This window comes from Hakea prostrata, chromosome 4 (assembly GCF_041222555.1).
Source record: "Hakea prostrata isolate BN-2017 chromosome 4, UWA_Hpros_2, whole genome shotgun sequence".
Lineage (NCBI taxonomy): Eukaryota > Viridiplantae > Streptophyta > Magnoliopsida > Proteales > Proteaceae > Hakea > Hakea prostrata.
Genome location: NC_142603.1, coordinates 55,910,502 through 55,936,466, shown reverse-complemented (window position 1 = coordinate 55,936,466; position 25,965 = coordinate 55,910,502). Strand labels below are relative to the sequence as shown.

General features: G+C 38.8%; 1 protein-coding gene across 2 annotated transcripts in view; it reads left to right on the top strand.

The window, feature by feature from the left end:
• NRPC2 (nuclear RNA polymerase C2) overlaps positions 1-25,965 on the top strand; it is a 131,231-nt gene that overhangs the window by 43,517 nt on the left and 61,749 nt on the right. For both annotated transcript variants that reach the window (XM_089153749.1, XM_089153750.1), the window contains 12 exons: positions 4,059-4,160; positions 4,254-4,364; positions 4,510-4,626; positions 12,844-12,960; positions 13,032-13,112; positions 16,539-16,643; positions 16,765-16,845; positions 16,940-17,071; positions 17,229-17,273; positions 24,107-24,184; positions 24,251-24,390; positions 24,547-24,637. In XM_089153749.1, coding sequence (XP_089009875.1) covers positions 4,059-4,160; positions 4,254-4,364; positions 4,510-4,626; positions 12,844-12,960; positions 13,032-13,112; positions 16,539-16,643; positions 16,765-16,845; positions 16,940-17,071; positions 17,229-17,273; positions 24,107-24,184; positions 24,251-24,390; positions 24,547-24,637 — 1,200 coding nt within the window. The remainder of the gene's footprint in view (positions 1-4,058; positions 4,161-4,253; positions 4,365-4,509; positions 4,627-12,843; positions 12,961-13,031; positions 13,113-16,538; positions 16,644-16,764; positions 16,846-16,939; positions 17,072-17,228; positions 17,274-24,106; positions 24,185-24,250; positions 24,391-24,546; positions 24,638-25,965) is intronic.

Below are 25,965 nucleotides of genomic sequence, written 5' to 3'. Positions count from 1 at the left end.
GAGTTGGGATATCTCTTGCTCGCGATCTCGCCATATCTCGCTCTGGATCTCTCTGGAACTCTCAATTTTTGCCTTTTTTTGTGGATTTCGGCTGGATTTTCACCTGCAACTACTTTTAGCACACCTACAACATCGAAAAAAGATCAATCATTCTCTGCTTATCTTATGAACTTATGATTTAATGACTTAAATAGTACTTCTTATGGTTGTATAATTTTATTATTCTATTCTTGAAAATTAAGATTGTGATACTCATATGGATGGAATTTTGATTACATTTAGGTTACTTGATGCATTTGATACACTTGTTTTTCATTTATATGCCTTAAAGGTTCTATATTACATGTTGTATAACCTTGCATTCCCTAATCTTGCAACATTTCGGTTTTGCACTATGGGTAAACTTATAATTCATACATAGGGTTGTTTTTTGACAAATCCAAGGCCACCAATGTGTTCAGAAGGCCTTAAATAGGCGAAATACCAAGTTTCAACCCAATTGAGACCCTAAAACCCACTGAGATGGGCCATCGAGTTGCTGCCAAAAAATTGTATATCTCGATCGAGATCTCGCCGAAATGGTCGAGATCTCGGTTTTTCAAGGTGGCGAGATCTCGCTCTCAAGCGAGATCTTCTACCATGCTTCTCGGAACCAGTCATTTGTTAGTATACTTGAATGATAACTTTTCAATGGGTTTTTTTTCTTCTTTTTCTTCTGGCAAACTGCTAGTTCCATTGTGTTTATTATGCTTTATATAGGTAGGAGGCAAGGAATCAGATGACATGGAGGCCATATATGCCCTGAAACTCAGGGTCGTAACCTTGCTTGAAAAGTACCAGTTTCAACTAAAAGAAATTTTGATTTTTGACGGGGTAAAAACTGGCCTCAAAGCTCAATGCGGTCCTTGCTACCAATTCACCTATCAACTTTGGTTGTATTCTAAGACAGAAGGGTCTTTTTTGTTGATGGATCTGCATCATTAACCCTAATTCAGGGTCAAAATATTCCTACCTTGACTAGCCCTTAAGGTTGGAATTTTGAGCCCAAATCCTACTTAGGAACAAAGCGGGCTAGTGCGTGTTTGGGCCAAGCTTGCACCCCTACTGGTGCAGTGGTGCATTTATTTTATTACCACCAGCCTTGCCATATATGAAATTTTTTTGCTTTTCCACAGGTGAAGCCATTGTAGATGAGGCCCAACATAGGAGTACAGTGATGGATAGTAAGCCGAGTAGGAGGGACAAGGGGAATGTCAAGATAATTACTAGGAGAGTACCTAGAGAAAAGCCTGTCAAATGGAGAAGTGAGGTAGGACAACCCTAGGAACCAAGGTAGCCTACAAGGGGACAGGATCACTAGCTAGTTAAGACACTTGGAGGGGTATGGGTTGGGCAATCGCACAACACATGCACCAAAAGCAAAAAATACCTACAACAGAATATTATCCAGAAATCAACAATATAAATAATGTACAAACATCATTAAAGACAAATCTTCTATCACCTTTTATAGAAACCGTCCTATTTCTTACTTCTTGCTTTCCCTGTTGTCTTTGTAAATTCATTTCTTATATCCCCTTCCTTTTGAGTGCATATTTCAATATTATGATTGAATATTGTGGCGCATAATACTATCACTACCACCAACACCAAGAAGGTATCAACTGACCTACTAAGTAGGGTCAACTAAATGGGCATTTAACCTCCAGTCAGCTTTTTCAAGGTCATACTTTTATTCAAGGCCTTCAATAGAGCATGGTTTTTCTCACCACTCATCTTAAATTCATTACAGGTCTGCTCCTTGCTCTTTTAGTTCCTTTAATTTGATTCAAATTACTCCTCCTTATTGGTGCAACTGGGGTCTCTATTGAACATGACTATGGCACCTTCAGCAAACTTATCATATCTCATCATGTATTAGAGTTACTACAAAATCAGCTATAATAATCGTTCCTTTCAAGAGTGCAAGTTTGGCCCTAATAGCTGGAACCCCTTGGCCCACCTTGTGTGGGCTTAAAACTCTGGCCCTTAGGGTGGGTTATGCTGGATACATTCTGGCCTTGAATCAGGGTCGGTGTGAGGTGTTTGGCCGCATTGGGTTTTCCAGCCCTATCTGATCCTGTAGGATGTTTTTGCTAAATGTAGGGCAATAGTATGGACTTATCGATTATTTTATTGTTTTGTCATTAGGTTCAAGGTCAGGGCCTGACCTTTGATGCTGAAACAGGTTAGGGCTAATCAGGGTGGGTAAGTGATAGGCCTGACCATGATGGTTCAGACTTAGCAAGGGGTTTCATGGCCAGACTCAAGGTTTTAAAAATCCCAGCCCAACCCCCTTATTGCAGCCCTAATTGCTTCACCTCGCCTAGTTTTACCACTCATCCATCTCAACATCGTCATCCTTTTGTGTGTGTGTGTGTGTTTTGCTATGAATGTCAACATCCTCATCTTTGCTACACTTTTAAGTGTATCTATGTGTTGCTTTTTAACTGCCCAACATTATGCATCATGTCTCATATGTCATAGCTGTTCATAGTCTGAGTGTAAATTTTTACTTTTGAGTTTCAAAGGAATACATATTATGTTTAGAACCCACCAATCGAATGCAAAACTAATATTATCTAATTGATAGAATAACGAAGAATAATGATAAACTGGTTACAATGGTGCCAGTCACCCCACAAAACATTGCTGCCCCTCAGCCTACGGCTGCCCAAACACTCACATAAATAATCCTGAACTACTACTCACATGTTACCCCAATTTATAACCCCTAATCAACCCTAATCTCCCCTCTCTCTCCTCAATGTAGCATAATACGGTGATCCTAGGGCCGTATCATAGTCACACAATACTCCTAGTGCACTTCTCCAGTTCATATACTATACTATAGTTCTCTATGCAAACCTCTATACAGTATACACCTTTGTTTATGATTGAGCCAATATTTCTTGTAGTCAGTTTGTAGAATCTCTCTCATCAATACTGTGGTATATAGGCAACTAGGCTTATATTCTTTGCAGAGTAGGTTGTATAAGGGAATGATACGAGAGGTTATGCTATACACTGGTGACATAGGATTTGAAGCCAAATTATGAGTTTTCTACCCAAATATAAAGATTTAAACATGTGTAATTGTACTTGAACAGTTCTCCATTAAGTAATAGGACAAAGTTTCGCTGTTAATTTTCTGTCCATTAAAAAAATTTCATTCATCCAAAAAAAAAAAAAGTTTTGTTGTTAATGACCAAATCGTGCTCTCTTGCTCTCATTTCATTGACACATTCTTGGCTTTGGCATATGCCCAAATGGACCTTCTTGGTGAAATTTCAACCTTAGGTAGGGGCGACATTTCCTTCTGTTGCTGCAGCTGCTGCAACTTTAGCCCCCTTGTGTCTCAAAGTGCAACATTGTGGATTATTAATTACATTATCTTCGTGTAACATAAATCCTGTTGTTTCTGCCTTCCTACGCTTGCCTGGTCAAATACAGCTGCTTCTTCCTACTGAAGTTTATCCTAGGAATATTGATGTGTTTCTTCAATTGAAAGGTAGCAACCTTATCCATGGTCGTGCTCAAAATTGGTTTGAAGAGTATATTCCCTAAAGCTGTTGGTTGCCATTGTTTTTCTATAATACATTGCATCATAACCAAGTGTTTTATCCCCATATTTTTACAGTTCTAGAACTTACAAATTAAGTTGCCATCAATGATTAGTGTTTCTGTTGAAATGCTAGGATCGAATCTTGATATTATGTCAAGCTGGTTCCATTATTGGCTAGAGGTATATACTGAAATTTGGTTTCATAAAGCTGTTGGTTGCCATTGTTTTTCTATAATACATTGCATCATAATCTAGTGGCTTTCCCCCAGATTTGTACAATTCTAAAACTTACGGATTAAGTTGCCATTAATGGTTAGGGTTTCTGTTGAAGTGCTAAGATCAAATTTTGATATTATGTCAAGCAGGTTCCCTTTTTGACTAGATATACTGAAATTTGGTTTCCCCTTTCTAATGTTTTAGTGCAAAATTGTTTTTCTTCTCTTCTGTTTTGAAGCATATTATGAGAGATTGCATTACCCATGGTCTTGGAAGAGCTATTTCAACTGGAAATTGGGATGTCAAACGGTTCAGAATGCACAGGAAAGGCATGACACAGGTTTTATTCCATTCTTTGTTCTCTGTTTTGTATTTTTGTTCTGCTTTTTTAACAGTTGAAGTAGGAGTTTCTTTGTTTCTGTTTCTTTAATAGGTTCTAGCTAGGCTATCGTTCATTGCATCTGTTGGCCATATGACCAAGATCTCACCACAGTTTGAGAAGTCCAGGAAAGTCAGTGGACCTAGAGCGCTACAACCCAGCCAGGTGACGATGCTGCTACTTTACTGCCACAAGCTTGCAGCATGTTGTTTATTATAGTGTTTGTGTAGGCTGTTCATATTTTTTTTTGTTTTCTTCTTTTTTTGGTTTTTCCTGATTCTTGTCATCTGTTTGGCTTCTCTTAATAAAGTGGGGCATGCTTTGCCCTTGTGACACTCCAGAAGGTGAAGCTTGTGGATTGGTGAAAAACTTGGCTCTGATGACTCATGTAACAACCGATGAAGAGGAAGGCCCTTTGATTTCTCTGGTCTGTTTGCTTAAATTCTCATCTTCCACCCTGGTTATTCTTGGCTTGCTGTTCATATGTAGATTGTTGAAGTTTTGATAATTCTCATTGCTTTTGTTCTTTTTCTAATTATTGAAATTCTTTTTCTTGCCTGCTTGTTAAATTCGTGAATCTATAAATAATGTGATAGGATAGTTCTATTTGCACTAAATTAGTTGATTAGGCTTTTCTTCCCCATTACTACTCAACCCTTCTTTATGAAGGGTGGTTGCCCCCTCCCGAGATTTGGGTTTTTCTCAAATTAGAGTCGATGATTCTGAAACTTAACAACCCTTCTCTCTTCTACCCAAAAAAAAAGGTATTTCCTCTTTAGCTTATCTAAATAGCTTTGGATATTTCTCTTCATGTCTGTTTCTTTGCCTTCCATGCTCAGATGAAGAATTAAGATTTAGAACATCTAATCATACCATCATTGTCAAAATGCTTGGCAATCCAAGGCATTGGACTTTCTTCTTCTTCTTCTTTTTTTTTTTTGGGGGGGGGGGTTGGAGAGGGGCATGATAACAACAAGGCCCCTAGGCTACCCAGATGCCAATCCAGGTGATGCCTTGATAATTATGACCCCTTCAGTGTGGTTTCTTATAAAGAAGGGATGAGATGTGGGAGAGTTTTTTCATTGAAATGAAAGAGTGTTTGTTAGGACCCTAGGGATGAGGCCATGTGGAATGAGGGTTAGTTAGGGTTACCCTAGGATGAGGCCATGTGGAATGAGGGTTAGTTAGGGTTAGTTGAGGTAATAAATAGAGGTAGCAGAGAGGGAGAGGGCATCAAATGTTTGGAGAATCTTGTGGGCGGCCGTAGGCTGAGGGACACCACTGTGAGGTGTTGGGGGTGACTAGCACCATAGAAACTAGTTCTATCTTGTTAACTTCCTGCATTCTTATATTGATTTTGGGAAGTATTAGTAGGGTTTTATCAATTGGTATCAGAGCTGTAACGATCCAGGGAGGTGATATGAATTTATCTCTGTTTTCTGGTGAAGGAAGAGCGCAAGAATGGTTATTAGAAGTCCAGCAATTTTGTTGGCAACACCAAATTGAGCATGTATATTGGCTCGGAATAGCTCTCAAGCATTTGGACGGAGAAGCGTTAGAATGGGTTTACCGAAGAAATTGGCCGGTATTTGATTGGAAGGGTTTCGGAGAAGCTCTGCTAACTGATTTCAAGAAGAACCAGGCGGCAGACGTGAACTCAGTTTCTGATAGCAACCAAGGAGAAATTAACGATGCTAATGGAGTAATAGATTTGGAAGCCCAGGCCAAACCAATGGGAAAAGAACCAAGTGGAAACACCAGCAGAGATCGATGGCATGTTATGGAGGTCTCACGCCAAACTTGCAGTAAATGGCACAAGAAGGGCTTGCTTGCTCGAACCCACATCCCATAGTTCATCACAAGGCTCGAAGCACATCTAAGAGACCAGAAACCATGTTCTGTGGTTACTGTCGGCGATGGGGCAGGGTGCGATCGAAAAGCAAGCATCAATGAAGGTGGAGAGTATTGTGTTAAGAGGCAGAGTTGATTGGGTGATGTGAGCGCCAGAGAAACCCCCTTGGATGAGGGCAAACGCGAGGAAGAATGGCCGAAATTTGCAGACGCTGTCTAGGGTTGCTGCTCGCCACAGATGGAGAAGACGATGCTTGAGGAAGTTCCGGGCTCGTTTGGTTTACACTAAACAAGTTAATGGGTTTGGGTCCTACTCTACAGACCAAAGATTCCTTTATTTGGGCCCAACTCAGGACCGCAATGTCTCAATAGGGGCCAAGCGAACCAAATGCAAAGACTGGGCCATCAAGAAACCCCCTTGGGCCCAATCCATTCTATTAACTTGAGGCCTGGCCCATTTCGTTAACCCACTACCCATCCTATCTTTTTCTTTTTGGGGGATTAAGTGGGTAAACCCCACCAATTCAAAATACCGACTATGGGCTTGGCCCATTTCATCACAACAAAACCCAATAGATTTCGGTTATAACTTGAACCCAATTATTTCAACTGGACCAAAACCCAAGCAGGAGACCACTTTGAACCATGGAGTCACCAAACCAACGGTTTGACCAAGCCAACATAGTAAACCATCGTCTTCAACCTCACTCAGTCGAGACGGTGCAGGAAGATGCGAGGTTGTCGCAGTGGTCGTTGAGCATAGTATTGTTCTTGTTGCCTGCGCCAAAAGTAAAGTGATCGCATGCATCGCTCCTGTATTTGATGCTATTGCCCATAGACATTCCGTCGAATTCGTTCCATCTCTAGTGCAAAAGAATGCATGCAAATTGTGTGCAGAAATAGTAGAGGGATCGCTCACGGTCGAGGCAACGAAGGATTCGATGCCTCTCAATTGATTCTTTTCTCAGCAGACCAACATGTTGTGAGTTTTCAAAATGGTTTAGCACATTGCCCCGTGCAGGACAATCGTTCCACCCTTACAGTTCAGGCAGTGTATGCTTCAAGCCCAAGTACAACTAATTGGAGTGGATAGACACCATCATCTGAAGTTGAGGATGTTGATTCTGGGATGATCTGCGAATTTTTTTCTTCTGCTGAAGCCGTCTCCTGTTCTGGACCTCCGAATGTTTCTTTGCACACATATGAAGATCAAGTTTCAAATTTTCCATCACCTTGAGGACAAGGTGATTTTCGAGAGGTCGGTAGTTGTTAGGACCCTAGGGATGAGGACATGTGGAATGAGGGTTAGTTAGGGTTAGTTGAGGTGATAAATAGAGGTAGAAGAGAGGGAGAGGGCATCGAATGTTTGGAGAATCTTGTGGGCAGCCGTACGCTGAGGGACAACACTGTGAGGTGTTGGGGGTAACTAGCACCATAGAAACTAGTACTATCTTGTTAATTTCCTGCATTCTTATATTGATTTTGGGAAGTATTAGTAGGGTTTTATCAGTGTTCTTCAGGTATTTCCAATATTAACCAGCGTAGTGAAGATCACTTGTTAATATGTAAAGTAGAGAGGTGGACAGCAATCAGTAAACAAATTCTTTCCTTTTAAAGAATTGGAGTGAAACACTTGAATGGTCTATGGGTTCTATGGGATGATAAGGGAAAACTCAAGGTGTTAGCAAATTTCCATGGGATGATGTTGAGATGGCCAAAATTATCAATTAATATGGGATGTGACCAAGAGATATGGGGTGTATCAAGGATGACCTAAAATTGTTATGGGAGAGCTCAGTTAACCAAACCTAGATGGTGGAAATCTTTTCAGGAAAGTGAAAAATTAGGGTTTGAAAATAGAATTGGATTTGAGAAAGGATCTTGGGCAAATCTTTTTGGATTTTTTCTTTCTTTCTTTTGTCGTCTTCTTTTTTTCTCTGTTTCTGGATTTTTTGTAAGGAGGAAGGAGAGAGAGGGAGAGAGGGAGAGAGAGGGAGAGAGGGAGGGGAGGGAGGAGAGAGGGAGGGGCTTGTGGGGTTGGGGAAGGACTTAGGGGTTGTTAGGTTTGAAGGGGAAGGATTGGGAGATGTCTGTGACAGTTGGAGAGGGAGAAGAATGGGTTGGGGGCTTGTTTACTTACTTGGAGCCAGGGTTTTCAAGCCGGCAAGGTGACTTAATTGATTCGGGCTCCGCCTAGGCGAAGAAGTGGCACTTAGGTGGCAACCATGGTAGAAGATCTCGCTCTCTAGAGAGATCTCGCCACCTTGAAAAAGAGAGATCTCGACCATCTCGGTGAAATCTCGGTCGAGATATACAATTTTTTGGTGTCAACTCGGTGGCCCATCTCGGTGGGTTTTAGGGTCCCAATTGGGTTGAAACTTGGTATTTAGCTTATTTAAGGCCTTTTGAACACGTTGGTGGCATTGGATTTGTTAGAAACAACCCTATGTATGATTTTTAAGTCTACCCATAGTGTGAAACTGAAATGTAGTAGGATTAGGGAATGCAATGTTATACAACATGTAATATAGAACCTTTAAGGCATATAAATGAAAAGCAAGTATATCAAATGCATCAACTAACTTAAATGTTATCAAAATTCCATCCATATGAGTATCACAATCTCAATTTTCAAGAATAAAATAATTATACAATCATTAGAAGTTCTATATAAGTCATTAAATCATAAATTCATTAAACAAGTTAGAGAATGATTGATCTTCCTTGTTGTAGATGTGCTACGAGTAGTTGCAAGTGAAAATTCAGCCAAAATCCACAAAAAAAGGTAAAAATTGAGAGTTCCAGCGAGATCTAGGGCGAGATATGGCGAGATCTTGAGTGAGATATCCCAACTCTCTGCTTTCGCCCTCCATCTCGTCTCGCCAAGGTGAAAAAACGAGATATCTCGCGAGATCTCCCACCATGGCGGCAACAAGTTGATCAAAGCGTTTGGGTAAAAAAAATTGATGTATCCATTTTTTCCACTTTTTTTTACCGAACAAGGCCAACAATAAATTAATAGATTTCATTATTCCGATTTCCAAGTCATTGTCTATATAATGGTTCATTGATTCTCGATGTTGAGTATGCCTCATGCTTCACATCTTGTTGCTGATGGGCACGGGTCCCGGTTAGGTCCCCATGTCACTTTGGGCCTTGGAGTTTCTTTGCAGTTTGGGCTCGATTCCGAAATGTGTAAACTATTAAATTTATATACGGCTTTGTAGAATAAATTTTGATTTAAAAAAAAAGTAAAAAGAAAATTATGTGTACAAAATGTAGTAAAAAAGGTTGCTTTAGTGTCTAGGTGACAAAACGACAAAAAACTAGTGTGTCAATTGAGCGGTTCAAAACAAGGCGGCTGAAAAAGCGCCTTGCCACCTTGGACACTTTGACAACCATGCTTGGAGCCTTAACGGAATTTCTGGAAGAAGAAAGAGTACAGGAAGAAGAGTGCTACAAAAATTGTTGTTGCTGATCTTTGAAGAAGAAAGGAATAAAATAGGGCAAATTACATATAGACTCCCTATGTTTGCAATCAATTACATCTACTACCTCTGAAACAAAATCAATTACAAATGCTTCCTTAGTGCTTTAGTAGAGCTGTCCATTTTTAGCTATCAATTCTTAATAGTAGGGGGCATTTGTGATTGGTTTTTTTCCAGTGGCATGATATGTATGATTGCAAACACAGGGGGTCTATATGTAATTTGCCTTATAAAATAAAGAGCAAGAAGGGGAAAGGAGGGTAGCAAAGGTTGTTTGACAGACTAGAAGAAGGGGATGGAGGGGTTCTTTTTCATGCACAATAACAAAAGAAAACAATAGAAGAAATGAGACTCACCATGAGGGAGAAAGAAGTTCCACTAGATCCAAGAGGGGATATTTGCGGCAAGAAGAAACTCTTTTATTATTATTATTATTATTATTATTATTATTATTTTTTGGTTAATTAAAAATCCAACATCATTCCTTCCACAATGAGTGTGCGTACAATGCTTTATGGGGGGGGGGGGGGAAATTAAACACAAAACCCTAAAACAAAATCCCAAGAAGATCTGAGATGACTTATCTCTAATGTTCTTCTACTTAGTGTTAAAACTGGAAACCTAAAAAATACATGTGAAAATTACCAATAAGCTAATTGTAGCCAATAAATAGCCAAAAACCCAGTTGCATTAAGATAACCAAAATCAAATGATAATGAACCTATTTTTTCCATAATAACCCACATAAAACTCAAACAGGATCAAACTAAACCTAACTAAACCAATAACACTGTCTATGGGCAGCGCTCCCCATCGAACCAATGGACCCTGGCAATTTGGTAGCCCCTGAACTAGTTGTCTACCCACATGGGTGCTGTCGTGGTCTGATCTGTCACCTAAGACTGATATCCTCAGCCAGTGGTAGTAGATGGATTGGCTTCAATGAAAGTGGTGAAACTGCCCAGAAGCAGCAAATATAGACATGATCTTCATAGAATAAAAAAGTAAAACCTCATTCTTTCATGAAGCTTCTATTTTTCATAAGAGGAAGGTCTAATTCATAGCTTGAATTGCAAGTAATAGAATAGTAGTAGGTAGCAACCCAAGGTTTGCAAAAACGTGAATTTGAGAATCCCATGAGAGTACTCTCAGAACAGCTTAATAGATTGGATTCATTTCTGATTCTCAGTGCTCTGATACCAAATGAGGAATCTGACCCGATAATAAAACCGAAACAGGGATGGAGGAGGAAGTAGAAAAGGACATATTGAACCAGCAAAGAAAAGAGCACTCCTTGCAGTTTTGGCCAAGAAACAGGGATCAGTCAGGGATAAAAAAAGGGTTCAGGCCATGTAAAGGGCTAAAGGTGGAAAAGAAAGGTGTAGGCGGGCTTCAATGTTTGGGCACTTCACATGATGGGTAGAGCTATAGGTCTTCAAAATTGAATCCTTTGAACTTTAAGCTTCTGAATATTAGTAGTAAGAGGCTGTAAAACATTAAGCTTCTCCATCATACATTTAAAAGAATTATAACATTCCTGAAATCTTTGTCAGCCTGCTAAAATTGAAATAACACCACCACAATCAGCCTTTGTCCTACTAAATGGGGTTGGCTACATGGATTCTCGCCTTCCAATCAACTCTGTTTGTTGTCATATTTTTGTCTTGGGAGTTGGGGATGTGTTTCTTGCAAGTCTTCCCATATTCGTTTCGCAGTTTTGTGAAACATAACATTTATAGCTTTATCAAGTTCCATGCTGTTCCATAGCCAGATCTCAATGTTGCATATTCCTGAGCCCAATATTTATAGGACTTGTCAATCTTGGTTTTGGGGGGGGGGGGGGTTCAGATTCTATAAATCTAAGTGTTCCTCTTGCAAGAATATAGACACTAACAGTTTGGGACCTTAATAAGTAATTGAAACTACATTTTGATTTAATGGATGTGATCTGTGCTTTCACATTATCTCCTGAAGGTTCCTTTGATTCAGCAGTAATCATGGTGGAATTACCAGTTAGGTTCGACATGAAAAACTGAGGTAGATCTTTGAAAACTACTCACCAGATGTAATCAATAAAAGGACTGGCACTGCAGTTAAAAGTTTAAACCAGAATAGCTGAGGTGATAATCAGTTAACAGCTGCCTAGAAAACCATGGAATAGAAGTCCAGACTTTGGATATAAAAATTGATTTTCTGCAAAATACAGAAGAGATCGATAGATTAGGATACAGTAGCTGAAGTGGATCCAAGTTTTGGGGTCTTTAGTACAAGGAGTAGCAAAGTAAAGGTTGAATTACTTGAAAACGGATCTGAAAATAGCTAGCTTCACGCCAAGAGCAGGGGGGGGGGGAAGAAAAAAGAAAAGAAAAGAGAACTCAAAAGACCACGATTTGAAAAACCCGCTTTGATTACACGTGCTCTGGTACCATGTAACAAACCTGGATCTATAACCAGTAACCGAAGAGAAAAAGAGAAATGGAAGAGAAGAGGAAGCCCAGAATAAGAGGTAGGGGAGAGGTGCTTTATAAAGTGTTGTGAGAGTAGAACTCCCCCTTGGTTCCAATATATGATGAGAGTACAATTTAGTATCCTGGTATAAGTAAATATGAAAAAGCAAACTGAATAATATCAATATCTTAGAAACACCTAAAAATAGAAATATGATGTATGACAAATATTAAAATTACTGTTCACGAGTTACTATTCATGCAAACAGTACTTGTGAACACCGTTCATGTGAGCTGTGCTGTGACTTGTGTCAATGCTTCTAACGCAGTTTAAGTTAGCCCATATTCCTGGAACCGAATGATTTCTTCTGCAATCCAAACATGGCATTTTCTCCTCTAATCAGAATCATATGTCATACTGGTGCATTTGAACATCTTCATAGAAAGTGACTTGCCATGTCAGACAGCTTTCTTTAAGTTTATCACATATTGGATCTTTACCTACGTTACCTTTGATTTGTTTACTGCGTGTAGTTTTACCACTGGTTGTTTGAGGCTGATTTTGAAAATATACAGTGTGTTAAATCTATTGGTACTATTGTCTGTCAATTCTTACATTTTCTCTCTGTAAAGTTTTTTAGTTATATTCTAATGACGGGAAATTATTGCTAAACCATTTTCCATTCATTTGTACTTTCTTCTCTGTGAATTTTTTTGTTACTCTCTCTATTAGGGAGTCTGGGCTCAATACTTAATCTTAGCATTTATTTTTAGTGCAGAGGTATATACATCTTTTTGTAAGTATAAATGTAATTTGCTTTTTGCACTAACAGTCATCATCCTTAATTTTTTTACCAGTGTCACGACTTGGGTGTGGAAGACTTGGAGCAGCTATCTGCAGAAGAGCTTCATACCCCAAATTCTTTTCTGGTTATATTTAATGGACTTATTCTTGGCAAGCATGGGCAGCCTCAGGTACATAATGGCTGACTTCAGTGATGGTTAGATTTTGTGGCCAACACCTTATTCTTACTTCTGTGCTGTAGCATTTCGCAAATGCCATGAGAAAATTGCGCAGAGCTGGCAAAATTGGGGAGTTCGTCAGCATATTTGTCAATGAAAAGCAGGTGGGCTTTTATCAGTTAACTTGCCTTTTATTTCTAGTGGTTGATTTATTTAACTTGTGGCAAAAGGTTTTGTGCATGGTCATGTATGGTAGGCAACTGTGTTTACAAATGTTTGATGGAGATGAGAAGCTATGTACCATTCACAGTCATGTCCATCTATTGGTTGCAAGTGCAACGATGTACATGTATGGCCTTGTATTAAAATCTCTCGCTTAACTTCTATTTATTCATATCCAGTATATGATGTTTATCACCTAGATCTTCTCCCTTTTTTTTGGGGGAGGGGGGCATTGGTGGATGCTTTATTTTATTGTCATGCCAATGGATGGTTGCTGCAGCATAAAGGGTTAAACAATGTGCTCAATTAGAATTGGAGTTTATCCTTCCTAACCCTCTTATATTATGCATTTGATGGAGGTATTCATTTTGCATCATTAGTTGGTTTGCTTGTACTCTACAAGCTCTTTAAAGCTCTTATCTGGTGAGGAAGACCTGTTACCAAACTTGCTGTTGAACAAATCATTCTCTTGGAAACCAAGATTGCCTACTCTTTAACTGCAATGAATTCCCTTTGTGCTTGGGTGGCTTGCCAGAGTAACTTTTTTGATTGTTACACCTGGCATGAATCTAGATGAAAATCAGGGAGTTTGGGTTTGAGAATCAATTTGCTGTACAGTTCTGGTGAATCGTATTTTCTATGCTCCAAAAGCACGATCATCACACACGTAATCTGCATCACGTGTGTCAACCTCCTGAGCTCGCAAGTGTACTCTAGAGCTAGAGTAACACTTGCAACACAATCTAAAGAGAGACATTCCTTAAGGGGTAAGGTTTCCGACACCAGCTTAGTGAGGGGAGATGCAAGTGCAATGTAAGTCTCTAACACAGTATATCATTGCATGCATCGATAAAGCCATTGATATGAATAATCCTACAAGCAAGCGACAAAATAGAATCATATTTCCATGATAATGCATGATAAATTTATTTGAAAATAAAAACCTCCATCCTAGCAAACAATTACTAAGTTAAAGCTGGTATGGTACTACTTGCGATGAATCACCACGACCTTACTGCTGCTCACAAAAAGCTTAGCCGTAGGTCAAATGCTAGCCTTGTTGGGAGCAATTTGGGCCGAGACTCGACAACCCCTAATATCGTCCATTAGTTGTGATTTAGTCATCGATAGGTCCCATCCATTTCCAGTAGAACTCAACATCATTACTTTGGAATAGGTAGATTGACATGATCTCATCGAACTAGTCCCCCAAGAGTTATTTAGCATTTAAACATTTGTCAGCAAGGGTTGTAGTACTGAACATCAACTGTATGCCCACCCAAATCACATGATGTCATGACTTGTTGCACTTATTCATGTGTCCCATACCACACATACTTTTGTAACGAGTGAAGCACAAAATCATAGTAAACCTCTCCCATTGCTATCACAATATCTATCATCTCCAATTGCTATCACAATATCTATCACAATCATATATCTCACTGTTACTATTATTCACTATCAGAATCATGATCACGTATCCCAAATCCAATAGGTCATGAAAAGGTGATGCGTGATGTGTATAAATAGATAATGAGTCAATGACGTTTAAATTCTTAAAACAAAATGTACCACACTCACCTATAGCGACAATAAATGTGTCCTTGGTTTCTAATTATAGAAACCCCAGAGCATAAGACATAATATACGCTTTATGGTGGTAACCAGTTACACAATTTTAAGTTAAAAAATTCTTCCGAGTTTGGCACTAAAATCTTAATTTATTTTATAAATGGATCCCACACTTAGAGTCAAAATTTAATTTCAAATAAAACTGGACTTCTAAATCTATCTAATGTAACCTAGGTTCTAGGGTTTAAGGACTTTGATATCAAACCCTAAAATTGGGTCACTCTGAGATCCTCTCTCTGAAAACCAACAATCTCATGGGATTGTATTGGAAGAAAGTGGGGTGTTATTACCCAAACAATACCTAAGGTGGGGTGGGATTGTGGAAAGGGGATTAATTTAGGCCAAATAATATAACCCAGAACAATAGTTCTAGAGTCAAGAAAGGTCTAGGGTTAGGAATTTGGGGGATATGGGTTCCTTTGTGACATGGTTATAAAGGTATAAGACCATGGGGAAAAGGTTAGGTTAATGTTTTGTAATTAGATACACTTTTATTGATCTTAAAAGATACGAAACCCATCCCATGGTTGATATCGGATATATTTCTTGATATGGGAAAATGGGGTCTATGCATGGATTAATGTTTCATTCGAAATTCAATCTTGTAAAATACCCAAATTTTGTCGAAACTGGGACTTCTTCCCTGCAAGATTTGACAACAAGATTTAGAGGGTTTTAGTGGGTATTTTGGAGTGAGACTCTGCACATAAGCTAAGTAAAGCATAAAGAACATATTGGCACATTCATTTTGCTTGACAAAAAAAAAAATCAATTCAGATATGTCGTTCAAAGTCTTCGTATACATAGAGAGGTTTCCTACAAATACAATATAAACTATAAATATAACTTTCATCATAAATAATTACTCCAAAGTTCAAAACTTTGAACTACAAAGTAACAACAAAAAAAGGAAGTTCAAAAAGTAATACTCACTTACTCAATGCCAAGATGAGTGCCTCGGTGGATCCGTCCCGTGAGCCTTATAGTATTGGTTCCGTTTGAATCTCTCCTTTGTCCACTGAACATACACGTCTCATGACACGTTCCTCCTATGGTTATAGAGGTAGTCAACCATTGCAGCTCTGTAGATCTGGTCATCCACATATGCCAGATATCTTGTTGAAGGGAACATACAATACAACAACAACAATAAGCCTTGTCCCAACTAAATGGGGAAGGGAACATACAATATAGATGTGGAATATAAGATGGCTCCTGAAGTAGTGGTGGTGCTTTGAATCCGAAGATGGACTCCACAAATGTCTCTGCCCCTGAACCATCCATATATTTAGCACTGTGTACTGATATCCTACACCCTCAGGGCCTGGAAAAAATGTCTGAGTCTGTCTACTCAGTGTCTGATAATCGTAAGGAGTATTGTAAGGTGTAAGGTCAATAACCAAAAAGCCCAAAAGTAGATCCAGTGCTCTCCATACCACTGTCCTGGGGCTGGGAAACAATGGGTCCAGTATCTGGCCCAGAAGTTTGCTAGTTAGTTGCTGTCTGATTACAAATCATGTTACCACTTGACTTTCCCCCATGAAATTTGTTCACTCTCACTTTTGACTAAATTTATCGTTGGTGTAAGAAACACCTTAAATTGTGAGTCTGTTCTTTTTTGAATAAATATTCAGTGGCTGAAAGTTACTAGCGCTTTATTAGTTTACTCATGTTCTCTATTGGTTTACTTGTGTTAAATCCTACATGTTGACTTTGAATTAAATGTCTACCAGCGTTGTGTATATGTTGCATCGGATGGAGGCCGTGTTTGTCGACCCCTTGTTATAGCTGATAAGGGTGTGTCTAGGATTAAAGAGCATCATATGAAGGAACTGAGGGTTTGTTTAACTCACTTTTCTAGAATATTCTTAGCCACCAATTGTTTTTTGAGTTAAGCCATCAATTGTGGCCATCAACTTTTTGCTAATCCTGACTGACTTAACTTTTGTCCCCATATAGGATGGTATTCGCACATTTAATGATTTTTTACGTGATGGGTTGATTGAGTATCTTGATGTCAACGAGGAGAACAATGCTTTGGTTTGTAATTCGTATATGGTTCCTCATTAACTTTCTTATGTATTGGAATTATGCATTTTGGATAACAGGTACTACTCAATGTTTTTGTTAACAGATCGCTTTATATGAAAGCCAGTGTGAGCCTGAAACAACTCACATAGAAATTGAACCTCTTACCATCTTAGGCGTTTGTGCTGGATTGATCCCATTCCCCCACCATAACCAATCACCAAGAAATACTTATCAGGTTTGTGAGTTTGTCCTTTCTCTCTCTCTCTCTCTCTGTCTGTCTCTCTCTCTTTCCTTTTTTATGTGGGTGTTGGGTTGGTATCACTATGTATTGTAGGAAACTGGAAATTCTCATCCCTGTTATCTTTAAACTACTTTGGCTTCTTTTTAAACAGTGTGCCATGGGAAAACAAGCAATGGGGAATATTGCTTATAACCAGGTCAGTTCTGTTCTTCTAATATTACTTTGATCTGAATATCCTTATTGAAAAATTGATCATTTTTGCCTACAAAGTTTCCTTGCGGGTTTTTCTTTTTTCTTTTTTTTGGTTGGGGTGGGGAGGGGGACGGATGAATAAAGTTTCCTTGTGTTAGTAAAAGATTGTGGTGAGCAGCATGGTCTGCAAGTGCTAGTCTTGGTGGTAATAGTTGCATAGTCATCTAGGTGTCCATGCACTTGGGTACCATGGTCAAGTAGGAGCATGCCTTGGTTGCATTGTTGGCGTTGCCCTTGCATCCAAGCTTCCTCTGACTCTGTCATTGAGTCCACCAAGTTGCTGAAAAACAGTGAGTAGGGATGGCATTTGTGTAATGGCTGTAATCAAAGATTGCAAGAGACCAATGGATTAAACCATATTGATTCACTTAGATCTCATTTACCCCTGTGCTAATAAAAGAAGCCAAGGGAGGTAAAAGGTTAAAAAAAGAAAAATGGTAAACAAATCCGTTACAACACATATAATTATCATGTAATATGACAACATACCTGAAGTACCTGATGAAGTCAGATTGGTAAGGATCCAACCAGTAATCAATATCTAGGATCTAGGATGAACTCGTAAGCTCTGGTAGGTCAGAAGAAGCTGTGGTTACCATGTGCTGGTGAGGATTAGGTAATTGTCAGGGTTTAATAGGTAGGTTTAGTCAAGTAGATGTCATAGTTGCCACAGTGACAAGGCGATACAGGGTGGTTTAGGCAGTTTGAGTGCATAGGCAGTGAGGTGCCTCCCTGAGCGCTTCTGAGATCATTAAGGTATTTTAAGTGACATGTATATCACCTACACTCTTGTTAATGTTAAAATGTAGGGTTTTTTACATGTAACTCACTTAAGTTGGGGTGAAACACTTGTTTCCTCCCATAAGTGGGTTATATTACATGTATTTCAATCCAATATTACATGTAGTACACAACAGTCTCAGTTAGTCTCAGCTAATTTCTAGAATGAAATGACCAAAACCCTCCTAATATCAATTTGTAATACTACCCTTGTGTCACATCCCATACCTTCCCTTGGGTGGGTGAAGGAGGAACTTCCTACACCTTACGGGAAACAACCCACCACTACCGGAAACCCCGCATGCACCTTCCTGAGCCACCTGCTGGCCACCATTGCCACCACCTTCCCCCACGGGAAATCAGACACCCTACCGGAAATCACCCAACCCGAAAAAAGAGAAGAAAAGAAAAACAGCCAAACTCATTTGCAGACCATAGGGGTTTTCTAGATAAACCCCAACCCTAAATTTTCTGTAGCCAAAACCACACTGATTTCGAACCCTTGCCTGGCTGCCCATTAGAAGATTTGGAGCACATTTGTCTCCCAGATTGTAAAACCTGGTCTCTTTCGCATCTTTCACAACTGATTTTGGTAGAAATACCCTAGTTGACAACTCATGCTGACTTCAGATATGGATGGAAGGTTTTGAAACTGAAGAACAGTTGAACCTATCTTCAACTTCACAGGATTGTCAGAAAAACCTCGCTAGACTCGAATTCAGAAAATTCAACACATACTCCTGTGATCACTGGTAGAAATCTGTCGTTGTGAAAAGCGTGAAACTCTTCTTATCCTGCTGATCGTATAGACAATAGACAAAAAGAATCAAATATGATGATTGCGTCTAAGTACACCTGAAAAGCAGCCATCAACCATCTAAATGGAATTGAAAAACAGAGAAAAAGACATCTCTCCCTTCACATCGGACAGTAGAAATTGAGAATTAAACCAAGATTGATTTCTCTCATCTCTCACCTTAATTCACATTTGAAGAATCCAAGATGAGGTTTCACAAGAAAGTGAGATACCATCGCAGGCATGGTGGTCACTCAGTTGTACCTGCAAATGTTTTTAGGGTTCTAAGAAAGAAGATGGAGGAAAATTGGTTTAGACATCAATCTGTTGGACTTTAGATAGAACGTGGGGCGGTTGTTGCCGGTGGGGGGGTGTAGGAAGAAGATGGGTGAAGGGATTCCCCTTCACCCACGTAAGGATTGGGTATGGCATGAGACACAACGGTAGTTTAGTTAATTGATATTAGGAGGGTATTTTGGTCATTTCATTTAGGAAGGCTTGAAGAGTTTCACCCCAACTTAAGTGAGTCGCATGTAAAAAAAAACTCTAAAATATATTATGTCTTATTTTATAATAAAAGTAAAAAACTAACATGAGGCTACTTTAAGTTGTCCGACTGCCTTGTCAGAGATGAAGAAGACGATGGTTCCCAAATGTTGCTTGATTTGAATACAACAGAATACATTAGTGAAACAGAGAAGGCAGGGAAAAAATATTGCGGGAGATGAAGATGCCGGAGAAGATGAACCTGTTGAAAAAAGGCAAAAGAAGCTGTCTGGAAAGGATTTTCTGAATAAACAGAATACATGCGTGACAGAGAAGGCAGACCGTAAAAGAAAAAAAAAAGGCTGGAGATGAAGAAGATGAAGTTGCCAGAGAAGAGCAACAGAAGCTGACTGAACTGAAGAAGGATTTCCTGATGTAAACACAATTACTGAATACATTCTTGAATCTTCTATCATAGTCCCATACATCTGATATAAAAATTTGAATAATATAGTAACTGATCCTCAGAGAAAAAACAAGAAAGGAAGTTGTCGCCATCAGTAGAGTTGCAGAAATAAAATTTTTGTTTCCTGTTTATCATCATGGTTCATACAATGAATACTGATTGATAAACAATGGGGGGGGGGGGGAGGACTGAGTAACAAGACAAATACAACAGAACAATGTGAAAATATGAAATAATGTTGGGTGACTTCAGTCGGGCCGTCAAAGGGGTTGCAGAAAAGAAAAAAGAAGTCTTGCCTTGGCCTTCTGTTGCTTCATCATCTCATTGATCCTCTGCTGTTGGCTACTCATCATCATGGCTCTCATTATTTTTGCTGCCTCACCCAACTCAAAAGCCCACTCCCTTGGCTACTTTAGATTGAAGGCCTTTCCTAGATCTAAAAGGTCGTCTAGGCAAACATCCTCAAATTCCTGTCGCTGTATCCTCTTCTACTTCCTCTTTTCTTGTTAACCCTGCTGATGTTGGGCAGTTGCCACTTTAATCTTTGTCGGGACCATGGGGCATCCAATAACATTCCTATCCCCTCTAGCGAATGCCACTTTAATCTAGTAGTCCCTCCTCCAATCTGTTTCTTTTAGTAGTTGCACTGGGACTTCTTCCTATCTGCCATCAGGGGCCTCACATGCAACCAAGCAATATCTCCCATCTTTCAAATGATAGCAATCAATAAGCCTGATACAAGAAATACACACTAGTTATCTTCAAGTATGACAAAAACTCTAATAATAAGCCTTAAACAAAAATAAAGCATATATTAAATTACTCCTCAAGTTTAGAAAATTGTGGCTTTTTAAAATATTTCCTCATCCACAGCTTCTTTCCTGTTTGAGTTAGATAATGTTTCCTACCAAATGTTAGGAATAGAAGTAGAGGACAAAGAGGAAATGAAACTTTGAAACTTTGGGGATAGGGACTGAAATGAAACATAATTGGAAATAGGATGCTTGATGCAAGTTTGCAGCTGCTTTCTTTATGCAATTGGTAAGTCTAAAATAGGATCAAAAGAAGGGTCAAAGACAGACTCATCTAGAGAGACGGATTCTTTAGGAGTTAGGACTAGGAACCAAAGCTTCCCCCTGGCTCAATTTAGAAGTGGCCACTCGTTGCTTTCTTTGATAGGTTTTTAGATGTCTAGGCTCCCCTTTTTTTTGGTTTTTAGTCTAGGAAATTAGATTTTTTGAAGCAAAAAAGGAATAAATAGTAATTTTAAAAATTAATAAAATACTGGAAATTGTGAAAAAGATTTAGATTTTGTGAGGTCGTAGATCAGACCAGGTGTTAAACGTGTATTAATTTTAACATCATCCAAGTTGTAATGATCATACATTTAAAAAAAAAAAAACATTTTACCTCAAATTAAAGAAAAACCAAAAATACTGACGTTTGGATATTCAATCCATTGATTTCCCAAATTTGTTGGCATTGTTATCGAGAAGTATGAGTTAAATGAGGTAGAAGAAGCTTAAAAATCCTTCCAAGGACATGTAAATGAATTACACAGATGTACTTAAGTTGTTTGAGATTTTTGAATCCCTCAAAACCTGTCTACCATAATCGTTTTCATTTTTATTTCTACCAAGGAAGAAAATTCGACGGAACAAGAATTTCAACCTTGCAAAAGGCTGAAATATTGGTCAAAACTGGACTCTTTTTTTTCTTTTGGAAATTGGAACTTCAATTTTGAGCTTTATATGGAAATAAAATTATTTGGATTCTTGCATACTACCTATTTCAAGCATAATAAACACTTTGGAACTACTAGTTTACCAAAAAACCATTGAAAATGTACCGTCCTAGTAGATACTACAGATGAGGAGAAGCGAGAATGTTTCCAATTACAAGTCTCCTATTTTCCATGTCTCCCTCTTCTGTCTACACCCCATACAAGTGACAATACAAGTCCCATGATGTTTGCCCCTTATAGTTGTTGACATAGTTAGCAACTGCAGCTCTATATGTGGCCTCATCCACATGCCTAAGATTTCCTGATGATGGGAAATTTTGAATCTCTGGATAAGGAACTAACTCAACTACATATGGAAAGGCTGGTGGTGGCTGTGGTATAGAGTGGAAGTTTGCTTAACAAATGAAGGAGCACCCAGGTTGTCAACATAAGGTCCATACGTCAATAAGGTTTCAGGTGTCGGACTCGATAGGTGATAGTGGGAGGGACACCGTAAATTCCATAAGCTCCATAACCATAAGGCTCCTCTAGTGGTTGACCCTGAGTTTGATAGCTAGTAGGGATACCATATGGTCTATAACCGTAAGCTCCATAAGTTGACTCAGTAGAACCAATACTCCCACAACAGTATCATATGAGGACTCTGCAGGCCAATGCCATCTGGATCCTCTGGAGGTGGAGTCGTCTCTAGAATCATCTATGCTCATCGATCTCATAGATCCCACCAAGCTCTCGGCATTAGCCGGACGGTAGGACCCATATGATGGCGTGTCCTTTGTGCTATAGCCATGCAGCTCCCCTTCGCCTTCCTTGAATATGTGGAGGAAACATTTTAGCCTTGAGAAGTAGCTCTAGTATGGTCTGAATCCTGTGTCGTGTGAGTGAACTGATTCTCACTTGTAAATCTCGGTGGTCGTCCTCCCCCCTGACTCTCACATACTAGGGGTGGTGGTGTGGTGGTGGTCTGTCCTTGGGATCATCAACACCCTCTTCATCCCCTCCATCATCATCAACACCCTCCTCATCCCTTCCACAATATGCTCCAAAAATTACATACATGTTTCTAATAATACCTCATATTTCTAAGTATTTTTTAATGTGTAAATAATTTTAAAATATATAAAATACAACTCGCTATCTTAAAAAGCTCCACAACATGCTCAATAAATTGCATACATGCTTCCATTAATGCTCTCCTATTTTTAAATTTAAAACAGAAATTAATTGAATTTTTTAATATTAAAATATTTTTTAAATTATTTAAATATATATTATATATAGTAAAAATAGATAATTAACAGAAAAAAGTTGAATCACCACCATCACAGCAATATGGTATCTCAACTCTCACATACATTAATTTGAAGGTCATACATCTACTATACATCTACATTTTTAGCAATATACATAATTTATAAAATAATTTTTATTAACCGAAAAATAAAAAAATAGTATGAAGAGTAAAAAATTAATTTTGACACTACAAATTCATACATCAACACCCTAAAGTAAACATACTTAAATTTGGAAGCAATCCAAGAAGATTTAAGGCACAAACAAAACAAAAATAAAAAAAATGAGGAAGTTGGTTAGTCACCTTGCAAGATTTGAGAAAATCCACAAGTGGAAGAGCAAATCTAGTGTTTGAATGAAATGGAGATGTAGAAATTAGATGAAAAGAGGGATGAAAGCGAGAGAAATAAATTTTTTTTTTCAAAATATGGTCGCAATCTCAGAGATGATATAGCTCGATATTGGTCAAAATTGCGGTAGGTTGAAAAATGGCTTGAAAAAGTTGATTTTATAACCTATGTATGTGTCGTTTTGGTGTGATACGAAACGACACAAAATATCGTGTCTTATCAACTGATATTTCGGTTGATATGATACATATCGTGTGCCTATCTGTGCCTTTCGTTTTGATCTGTGATTTTGCAGACATTTCGACTGTAATTTTGGTTGAATTTTCTCCATGGTTTCTAATACACGTGTCATAGAAATTTTTGTTGATGGCCTTCAATGTTAGAGCATGTCTTGTTTTTTTTTTCTCATGATATGGTTGTCTGATTTATGTCCACATGTTCTCACAACCCCCCCCCCTGTTTCTTTTGGAGTTGTTTTCTTTTTTTTTTCTTGGGGGGGGGGGGGGGGGAATGTTATTGGGCGAAGAAAAGAAAAAGGAAATGAGAGACTAGTGTAACAGACTTATGTGCTCTGCTTTGTCTTCTGTATCACTTTTAACGATTAGCAGTAAATAGATATCGTATTTTTCCTGCTAGCTCTCCCTTTGTCTTCTCCTCATTTGTTTTTCCAGCTTGAATGTTAAATAAAGTACCCACCACCTTCTCAGTCATGCTATGTTTGGATCTGTTATCTTTCCTTAAATTAATTCAAAATGTAGTAGGGCAACATGGTGCATTTCTTTTCATGGTAATTTTTCAGGACAGTAATAATTGTAACTGTGATTTTTTCTTATTGATTTATAAATTAAAATCCTTCTTGCAGCTGTGTCGAATGGACACATTACTTTACCTGTTAGTGTATCCACAGCGGCCACTACTGACTACAAGAACTATAGAGCTGGTCAGTATGCTCCTATTATTATGTGATGCACTATCTGGGTTGTAGAATCTCACATTTTGTTCTCAGGTTGGATATGATAAGCTTGGAGCTGGGCAGAATGCAATAGTTGCTGTAATGAGCTTCAGTGGTTATGACATTGAGGATGCGATTGTGATGAATAAGTCCTCCCTTGATCGTGGTTTTGGCCGTTGTATTGTAATGAAGAAGTAAGTTACAACATGGTCTTGAAATTTTGTTTTGGTTATAGTTACACATTCTCCCTTTCATAGTAGTTCAGGTCTCTCTCCTCAGGTTTAAAATAAGAAAGAGAAAGTAGTAAAATATATATGTTCTACCTACCCTAATTGATTTTGATCGAACAGGTTATCTGCAATCAATCAGAAGTATTCTAATGGTACATCAGATAGAATCATCAGACCTCAGAGAGTGGGGGGTGAAGCAGATAGGATGCAGGTAACATTTAAAATTCACTATCATGCCTCTCTTTTTTTTCCCCCTTGCGTGAGTGTGCAGATATTTTGTGTTCCAGCATGATTCTTAAGGGTGCCAGTGATTGTTTTAGTCCCTGGTCTTTTCTGGATAGATGTAAGGTGTGAGTGTTCTCGCTTCTCGGACTACAGGTTTGTGGGGTTGAGAAGCTACAACTGAATCTTGCCTGGCCTGACTCCTGAATCATGAGCATCCAAATATGATTACTTTTGCTGCTGCATCATTAGCAACCATGCTGCCTTTCTGAACCTATTTATAATGAAGCTGATTCAGCCAGCATGCTTAAAACTAAAATGAAAACTATCCTGGTTTTGTTTACAAAAATGCTGTTATTGAATGTTTGAACTTAGATTGCTTTACAAATTAAATCTATGGGGAAGCAAATAAGGCTTACTGCTGTCATCCTAAGATTGCTTTACAGATCAAATCAATAGACAATGATTTGGGGGTCCATCTCCTAAGATTCTGCTCTGGCCAAGGATGAGAGATAATGGTTCCCAACACTAGCTTACCGACAGTATCACAGATTGTGGAGCTTGAGAAGGATGAGCTTAACCATGCCTTTCTCGGTCGAAGGGTGGGGGGCATCTACTATGGGGCCAAGTATGAGGATGCTTTCATCCAAATAACACATGTAAATGGCAGGAAAAGAAGAGGTGTTGACATGACATTCCATATAATAGGAGGGAACCTAGCTATGGCTATGGAATGTTAAGGATTAGGTGGGTGAGCCAAGTTTCATGGTTCTCTAGGTGGTGGAGTGACGACAAATATAATCTTTGAACCAGGAATTTGGTTGGAGGTTAGCTTAATGTAATTCCAAGCAAATGAAGAATTGAAAGTACCTAATCAAGAAGGAAGGCGGATGACTTTATCTAAACTGGAAGGGGGAGGGGGGCCAAATTTTGGGTGAGATCAGAGGGAGTGTGCAGCTAGGGTGTCAATTTTGGACTGGTAATGTCAGGTCAGGAACTTAAACCAACCCACCTAATGGCTTATTGGGACAGGTCTGGTCCTAGTGATTATTGTTGGGTCAGATCTGGTCCTAACGATTGAAATTGGTAGAACCGGTTGGTATGTGCATAATTGCATGGATGTAACGTAACCTATATCTTTCCTGAATATAATTAATTTAAGTACTCGTTAGTATTGAAGAGTCCAAGAGATGCTGCTTTTACAACCTCACCCGCTCAGTCGCATATATATATATATATATATATATAGAATATAAAAAGATGTTATGGGGTTTCACCCAAAAAATGTAATATTGTGGGGTCTCACCTGTCTTAGAG